The 8983-nt window shown below is 52.0% G+C and overlaps 1 protein-coding gene across 1 annotated transcript; it reads left to right on the top strand.

The window, feature by feature from the left end:
* Positions 1-1159: 1159 nt before the first annotated feature.
* Positions 1160-5176, top strand: IFT22 (intraflagellar transport 22). The gene is made up of 5 exons (XM_056108199.1): positions 1160-1289; positions 2832-2908; positions 3004-3093; positions 3335-3537; positions 4932-5176. The coding sequence occupies exons 1-5, from the start codon at positions 1251-1253 to the stop codon at positions 5078-5080; spliced, it is 558 nt and encodes a 185-aa protein (XP_055964174.1). The 5' UTR covers positions 1160-1250; the 3' UTR covers positions 5081-5176.
* The last annotated feature ends 3807 nt before the right edge of the window (positions 5177-8983 follow it).

The following is an 8983-nucleotide window of genomic DNA, read 5'->3' as shown; positions in this document are numbered from 1 at the left end:
TGGTCCCCGGAGCACCAACAAAAACTAACTGTAGAGAGATGCCTGGTCATTAGTTAATCATGATAAATTTTTGGCAATATTTGTTTATACTATAAACCTGAGAGAATGCGTAAATAACATAACACTCATATCAGAAAACATTACATATATAAATAGTATTATAGCTCTTGTTGTGTGTCAATTATATCACAATTAGCCAAATCATTCCTTTGGCATCACAATTAGCCAAATCATTCCTTTGGCACCAGCGGGCACCCCCAAATGAAGAAAAATGGGGATCGAGGAGAACAGTCAAGCAGAGATTTAGCAGAAAGGCCTGAGCAGACAGCAGCATTGGTGAAGGGAGTTCTCTCATCTCTGGGCTCCTTGAGAGAAGAGAGTTTCGTTACTGCTATTGTTTTCGGACCACACCCGGCTGTGTTCAGGGCTTACTCCTGGCAGTGCGCAGGGGGCCACATACTCAGATCTCCTACTTGCACGGCAAATACCCTCCCTACCACCCTATTTCTCCTGCTACTTTTCTGATCGTTTATAGGTGACATCTCTAAACCTGAATTTATCTGGGTCCTTTTTGTCCCGCCGACATCCTGGAGGCAAGCATATTTTGGCTGGTGTTTTCGGCTCTGAGAAAAAAATTAATTCGATAATTAATTAATTTCATCTCGTCTGAAATGCAGTGGCTCGGCCACTGAAGGCTGACCTCACGATCAAATGTAGCAGCAGCTGACACTGACCAAAGCCAAGGTTCCCCTAGAAGATCGCGTGCACGGGACCCCTTTATGGAGGTCATACCCATTTCCCACCCCCAGAACTTCTCCCCACGGGCCAGGGCTGTGATGAGTCTGTAATGTGGTTAGTTTCAGGTCAGAGAGACAGAGGCGCCCTGATCTGAACTCTCCGGGCACCGAGAAGAGTAAGGACTAGGGCACCGCAACTCCACCCTTCCCGGAGTCTCATTTTCAGGGTCTCTACAACGAGAAGCTTGGGCGAGCAGCTTGGGCCGCGATAGTTCCTCTTCTCCCTGAGCCTCTGCAGCCCAGGAACACGCGGGGAGCAGCAACTCCCAGGCCCCGCCCACCCGCCCACCCGCGTGGTCCCGCCCACTACCGGCAGGCCCCGCCCACTCCCGTCGGTCCCCGCGGTGCGCGCTCCATCTCCCTGGCAACGGAGGCAGCCAATCAGCGCGGGGCCTCCGCTCCGCGCTGACAACAGCGGCTCTGCGCGGTGGGTTCCTGACCGACCTGTGAGCGATGCTGAAGGCCAAAATCCTCTTCGTGGGGCCCTGCGAGGTGAGATCGGGGCCGGGGCCGGGGCCGGGACCGGGCCGGGCCGGCGGCAGGGCTCGAGAGAGCGCGGGGCGCCGCTGAGGAGGACGGAACCAGCCGCGGGCCTCACCGTGTACTTGGCTCTATTGGGTCCTGAACCGGGTTGATTGCGGCCGGGAGGCCCAGAGTCGCGAGTGGCGTGGGGCAGCCCGAATTTAGGTCTCGCGATTCTTTCTTTCGCACCCGAGGGTGTCCCGAAGGAATTTGCCTGTAGATCCAGAAAACCTGGGGGAAAGAAGAGACATTAGCTAGTGTCGCGTGCGTGGTAGTGCTCAGTGGAAGAGAAATCCACGCACGGACATCGCTCCGTGAATATATATATAAATATATATATATATATTTAATTATCACGGTCACCGTCTTCCCGTTGTTCATCGACTTGCTCGAGCGGGCCCAGTAACGTCTCCATCGTGAGACTTGTTGTTACTGTGTTTGGCATTGGCATATTGAATACGTCCCTGGTAGCTTGCCAGGCTTTGCCGTGCGGGCAAGATACTCTCGGTAGCTTGCCGGGCTCTCTGAGAGGGGCGGAGGAATAGAACCCGGCTCGGCCAGGCCGGCTATGCGCAAGACAAACGCCCTACCGCTGTGCTATCACTCCAGCCCCATATAAAATTATAATATATAATATCATAAATATATTACAATATAATATTTTATATATTAAATTAAAATTGTAGCACTGTCCTCCCATTGTTCATCGATTCGCTTGAGCGGGCCCAGTAACATCTCCATTGTGAGATTTATTGTTACTGTGTTTGGCATATCGAATACCTCACAGGTAGCTTGCCAGGCTTTGCCGTGCGGGCGAGATACTCTCAGTAGCTGGCCAGGCTCTCCGAGAGAGGCAGAAGAATTGAAACTGGCTGGGCCAGGCCGGCCATGTGCAAGGCAACCGCCCTACCGCTGTGCTATTGCTCTAGCCCATAATACATATATTAAAATTGTGTGACAGATGATTATTCTCTGAGTTGAGACTTGCCTGTTGAAACCCAAATGCCCCTGACCCTAGCCTTGAGCCTAGGAATCCAGTAGGTCTAGAAAGAAACAATTTGTGTTTTAATGATGCTGTTTGACGGGCGGGAGAGATATACAGCAGGTTAAGGCACCTGCCTTACACCTGACCGACCTGGCTGGGTGTGATCCCGGGTACCACACACTGTCCCCCAAGCACTGCCAGGAGGGAGCACTGAGCTGCGCCGAATATGGCCCAAGGCTCACACACACACACACACACACACACACACACACACACACACACGAAAACTTGTTGTGAGGGTCACTCCTGGGTAGCGAAGCTAGGATCTCTGCCTGCGAGGTCTGTGCAGTCCCATGAGCCACATCCCTGACCCCCAAAAACAAGCTTCCTTCCTGTGGGTCTCACGTTAGTGGGCGTGGAGCCTGGCCCGGGGCTCGAACCCCAGATCAACTCATTCCCTGCAAACTGGTATCATGCTCTCCTCTCTACCCTCAGCCTGCCTCCTCTCCATCCCTTCCTTTGCACAGAGTGGCAAGACGGTGCTGGCTAACTTCCTGACGGAGTCTTCGGACATTCCTGAGTACAACCCCACCCAAGGCGTGAGGTGAGCAAACCTTGTCCCGGCAAATCCCCACCTGCCACCCAGCCCTGCTTGTTGGCACCCACAGCGTACCTAGCTCTCCTACTATATGTTTTCAGGATCCTGGAATTCGAGAACCCAAATGTCATCATGAATAGCAAAGGCGCTGGTTGTGAATTCGAGCTCTGGGATTGTGGCGGAGACCCCAAGTATGGTTCCTTGACACAGCGGATGACTGCCTCATGTGCTCCATACCCAGCTGCCCGCCGAGCATGGGAGGGCCCCGCACCGTCCCCTTCCGGACCACGCTTCGTCCTTGATCGGTGGCTTGGAGTTGCTCTCTCAGCTTCCCAGATTGGCTCCTGCAGCCTGGGGGAGTCCCCGATCGAGAAAACATCACGAAAAGTGGATCGAAGCTGGGACCACTCACCAGTCATGTCTGTCTTGTAGATTCGAGTCGTGCTGGCCGGCCCTCATGAAGGACGCACAGGGCGTGGTGATTGTCTTCAATGCCGACATCCCCAGCCACCTGAAGGAGATCGAGATGTGGTACTCGAACTTCGTGCAGCAGCAGCTCCTGCAGGACAGCCAGTGCCTGCTCATCGCGCACCACAAGCCGGGCTCCGGCGGCGACAAGAGCAGCCCGCCCCTGGGTGAGGACCATGCACGCACCCGCACCTGCTGTCTCCTGTGCTCCAGATGTTTACATATGGCTCTGCCTTGTCTCAAGTGGTCCTGATCCTCCTTCCTTCCTTCCTTCCTTCCTTCCTTCCTTCCTTCCTTCCTTCTTCTTTTCCCCCTTTCCTTCCCTTCTTCCCCCTCTCCTTCCTCCTTCCCTCTTTTCCTCCTGTCCTCTCTCTCTCCTTCTCCCTCTCTCTCCCCTCTCTCTCTCTTTCTCCCTCCCTCCCTCTCTCTCTCTCTTTCTCCCTCCCTCCCTCTCTCTCTCTCTCTCTCTGGCTTGGGCCACATCCACTGGTACTCGGGGCTTCCACCTGGTGGGGTTCAGAGGACCCTATGCAGTGGTGGGGGTTGAACCCTGGTCAGCTGTGTGTCAGCCTTCCCCACCGTACTGCCTCTCTGCAACCCTCCCCCCTTTTTATTTTGGTGATGCAAGATAGTTTTTATTAAAACATTTAGAAAGACATGAGGGGAGGGAGAACGAGAAGCGTGTGTTCAAGAGAGAACATAGGCTTCTCCAGAGTGGAAATGGGCAAGCAAAGAAACATCGAGAAAAGCCAGCGAGATATGTGCTTGAGGGAAAACAAGGACTGGGAGAGTGAGCCTGGCCTTTTTCCTTCCTTCATTCCTTCCTCCCTTGTTTCCCTGTGTGGGGACCATACCCAACAGTGCTCCAGGACTGCTCCTAGCTTGGTCAGGACTGCTCCCCCAGGCATTGAGTCTGGGCGTCCCGCCCGCAGAGCCTGAGCTGCAGCCCCCAAGCCCTCTCAGCGGCCTTAGTGTGTTCTGAACTGCTAAGGTGGGGAGCAGCCTCTGAAAGAGGACAAGGGGGGGGGGGCGTGCGGAGGGGAGAAACCTGCCACTTGTGTGGGACCTGCCTTATTCCAGAGGTGCCCCCCCAACCCTGGCCCTGTGACTGTGGAAGGTACCACCCGCCATCCGGGACCCCTTCCCTTCCAGTGCAGAGAGAGAGCACCCCTGGGTGCCCCAGAGGCCAGGTCACAGGGCACAAAAGCATCCTTTCTCCGGACTGAGGTCAGGCCAGAGACCCAGGATCTGGGGACTCTAGAAAGTTGGAATCAGTGGCTGGAGCGATAGCAGAGCGGGTAGAGCGTTTGCCTTGCACGCAGCCGACCCAGGTTCGATTCCCAGCATCCCATATGGTCCCCTGAGCACCGCCAGGAGTAATTCCCGAGTGCAGAGCCAGAGCCAGGAGTAATCCCTGTGCATCAATGCCAGGTGTGACCCAAAAAGCAAAAAAAAAAAAAAAAAGAAAGAAAGTTGGAATCAGCTTCTCCAGGGCTCATTCAGAACGAGAAGTGCCCTCCTGTGAAAGATCCCACCTGATCCCCCTATTTTCCCTTTAAAGTTCCGCCCTTGAACAAGCTGAAGCTGGTGCACTCCAACCTGGAGGATGACCCGGAAGAGATCCGGATAGAATTCGTCAAGTATTTAAAAAGCGTCATCAACTCAGTGTCCGAGAGCCGAGACCGGGAGGAGATGTCCATCATCACCTAGCTGGCCTCGCGGGTGCCTCCACGTCCATCAAGTGAGAGCCCATGCCAGGCAGAGCCCACACACTGCCCAGAGCGCAGGCTGCTGTCTGCCAGCACCACCCTGGGAAATGTCTGTGCCTGCCAGAGGGTGCCAGGCTGCTTCCACCTTTGTCGGGTTGTGCTGTGCTGTTCTGGTGCCGCCCACCTGTCCCAGACCTTCCCAGAGCTTTCTCCTTCACTTTGTGTCGTCATAAACACTATGGAATTGGGCCAGAGAGACAATGCAGTGGGCAGGGAGCTCCCTTGTAGGCACCCTACCTGGATTGGATCCCCACCACCCCATAGGGTCCCCAGACCCCACCAGGAGTGATCCCTGAACACCACCGGGTATGGCTCCAAAACAGAAGAAAGAAAAACCGTAGAATTATAGTGGCCACAGCCCAGGGCTGCAGCAGTATTTTAATACATGATTATCAGGTTGAGTATACTTTTTAATCTCTTGATTTAGTTTCTCCCAGGGGGTCATATGGCCCCTTGTGGGCTCCCAGGGTATTCTTCTGGGGACACAGGTGAAAACTGCAACTTGGTATAATTCTCAACCTTCAGGAAAGGCTGAGAATCATCCCTCTGTCCACGTAACCAACAGCGTTTATGAGTTTCTCCACCCTTGGAGGGACCCAGTGGGACAAGCCTCCCCAGGGGGCTTCTGTCCCTCTCTCGTGGCTCCAAACTGATGTAGCTGCCTCCCACTTTCCAGGAAAAAAAATCAACTCCCCACGAGAAATGAGAGACTGGGGCCGGAACGAGAGCTCCGGGCTCTGCATGCGGGAGACAGGCATGGAGCTGGGAGTGGCCCTGAACATCCCTGGGTGTGCCCCCACCAACATTAACAAGAAAGGGGCCAGAGCCATAGAACGGTGGGGAGGGGGTTTGCCTTGCATGTGGCCGACTCGGGTTCGGTCCCTGGCATCCTATTTGTCAGCCCACCAGGAGTGATTCAAGAGTGCAGAGCCAAGTCACCCCTGAGCATCACCGGGTGTGGCCTAAAAACCAAAAAGAAAAGGAACATAAATGAAGAGCTTTGGGGCAAGGGACATGACTCGGCAGTCAAGCACTTTCCTTGCATGTGTGAGGCCCCAACTTTGATCCTGGCAGTGTTAAAAAAAAAAAAAAGGAATTACAGGAAACATCGAAATAAATGAAACAAGATCTGAATGGCTCAGTGCTTAAAACCCTCTCTGGGCCGGAGAGAGAGAAGAGCAGGGTGGGCACTTGTCTTACATGTAGGTGACCCGGGTTCAATCCCAGGCACCCAATATGGTCCTCCGAGACCTCCAGGAGTAATTCCTGAGTGCAGAGCCAGGAGTAACCCCTGAGCACCTCCATATGGGGCCCAAAACCCAAAAAAGTAAATAAAGCACCTGTTCTGCAAGCATGATGTCTTGAATCCGAGCCCCAGAGTCACTATATGTGCTATTGCTCTCTCTTGGTGGTCTGGAACCACCATAGTCTCAGCCAGATGTGTGTGAGGGCTACAACTCAAGTGTGGCCTTGGGAAGCCCGTGGCCAGAAGTGTGATCCCTGGCAGGCAGAAATGAGCCTCACAGGGACCTCCCGCATGCACCACCATCAAGCCACACACATGACCATAGCAACAGAAAGGAGAGAGTTGGGGAAGTTCTTTTTAATACACACTTGGAAAGTGATAAATTCAGTGCGGGAGGAAACACTCTAAAGTGCTAGGAACAGATTACATATTTCTGATGTGACTTCCAAATGGCTTTATCAGTGACATAATTTTCTGCATTTATGATATGGGCCATTCTTCCCAGAGAAGGTAAAAGGCCAGTGGAACTGTCTGCCAAGTATTCTCACTTCAAAAGGAGAGTTCTGGGTGCTTTGATATGAGCAACACCTCATTTATTTTCCTGCACGTCATTATTCACTCCTCTTTAGGCCGGCTGATGCTCTCTCAAAGTATGCCTCCTTTGCTGAAGCCTCCAGCCAGATCACACCCGCACTTTGGAGCAGGCTAAATTACAAATTTTTAGATGTTCGAAGTGTGCTTGGGGGAAAACTCAACTCCTCTATTTTATATTTTGATCTTACCAGTTTTGAGATAAGCACTTTACACAAGAACCACTTTTTTTTTTATTTAAATTCTCCTCCCTTCCTTCATTTTATAGGTAGTCCTGTGTTTTTCTAAAGTAAAATCATAGATGCCCTCATGGAAATTTTAGAAAATACAGAAACAATTAGATATTTGCTCCTTTTTGCCTTTTTTTTTCTATGTAGGAGTACTGCTATTTATTCAGCCAGTGATTAGCTTATTGAATTGGGCATGAACTCTACCTTACTTTTTTGTTCCATTTTCTATAATTTTATTTATTGAATCACCGTCAAAACAGTTACAAAGCTTTTGGGTCTAAGTCTCGGTCATACAATGAAACACCCGTACCTTCACCAGTGCCCATTCTCCACCACCAAAATCCCCAGTATACCCCCATCCCACTCCCTCCCCCTACCCGTGGGGCAGATGATTTCCACATTACTCTCTCTCTACTTTGATTACATTCAATATTTTGACACCAGACCCACCATTATTATTTGGGATTTTACCCCAACACTCAGGTCTGCTGAAAAGGCAACAGTAGACAATTTGTTTTCTATTGCTGGTTATGAATAACATATGATGTCGTGTGGCTTCAGCAATGGCCGCGCGATTTTGAAATTATGAAATGTTAATAATTAAATCTGGAGGAATTTCTGCCCAAACCTGCTGGGTTCCGAGATTTGTTCCTGAGTCTCTGGGATCATGGCCATTAAGCAGCTTGATCAGGAGCCAGAAAGGTCGTTCATGGGCGGTAATTCGGGGTCTCGTTGGGGTGGGGAGGAAAGGGCCAGCTCCACCCCCATCCCGTGAGGCCCCGTGTATCTCGTTACTGCGGGCCCAAACCTGACTGTCCTGTGGCCTCTGGAGGATGGCGGCTTGGTGGCCTAGAGGGAGTAGGCAGAGGGACAACACCCTTTCCCCCCTGGGGTGGCCTGGCGATAGTAACCTACTGCGGGGTCCAGGTGCATTTCTGCCAAAAGCCACTGGGTTCTAAGATTTGTTTCTGAGTCTCTGGGATCATGGCCATTAGACAGCTTGATCAGGAGCAAGAGAGCCCGTTCGTGGGCGGTGACTCGGGGTCTCGTTGGGATGGGGTGGAAAGGGCCGGCTCCACTCCATCCTGTGAGGCCCCGTGTGTCTCCTCACTGCGGACACAGACTGTCCAGTGGCCTCTGGAGGATGGCAGCCACCGGGCCACCAGAGGGAACAGGTCAAGGCACAAAACCTATTCCCACCTGGATTGGCCCAGCTCCGGTAACCTACTGCAGGGACTGGACACATTTCTGCCAAAAGCCATTGGGTTTTGAGATTTGTTTCTGAGTCTCTGGGATCATGGCCGTTAAGCAGTTTGATCAGGAACCAGAGAGGCCATGCCTCCAGTTATATAGCTGAGCCCAAGGTGGTTTGTGGGTGTGTCTCCCACATACCTAACTTTTGGCCATTTACTTTCTTGGTAAACTTTGCCCCAAGTTTTTGGGGTCTGGCCAAAGGCACAGCAGCAATTTTGGGGTATCTGGAAGTCTGAAGGCGCCATCAGGCTGCTGATGCCCTCGCCTCACAGGTACAGATTGATCTGCTGGCGGCATCATACCCCCAAGAACCACTTTTTTAAAAATGTATTAATTTGCGGTGACTTTACAAAGTTCAGGAAACACCTAGGTGTGAGTGATTTTGTATTGCATGATGAAACGTGAAATCCTAACTTTTTCAGAATATAAGGCAATTTAGTAGTTTTCAAGAATATTCTGCAAATCAAACTACTCTTGGAATGTGCTATATCCTTTGGTGGTGGGGTGCGTGGAGGGTGAATGC

Source organism: Sorex fumeus, unplaced genomic scaffold (genome assembly GCF_029834395.1).
Source record: "Sorex fumeus unplaced genomic scaffold, SorFum_2.1 ptg000199l, whole genome shotgun sequence".
Taxonomy (NCBI): domain Eukaryota; kingdom Metazoa; phylum Chordata; class Mammalia; order Eulipotyphla; family Soricidae; genus Sorex; species Sorex fumeus.
This window is presented reverse-complemented; position numbering and strand designations above follow the sequence as displayed.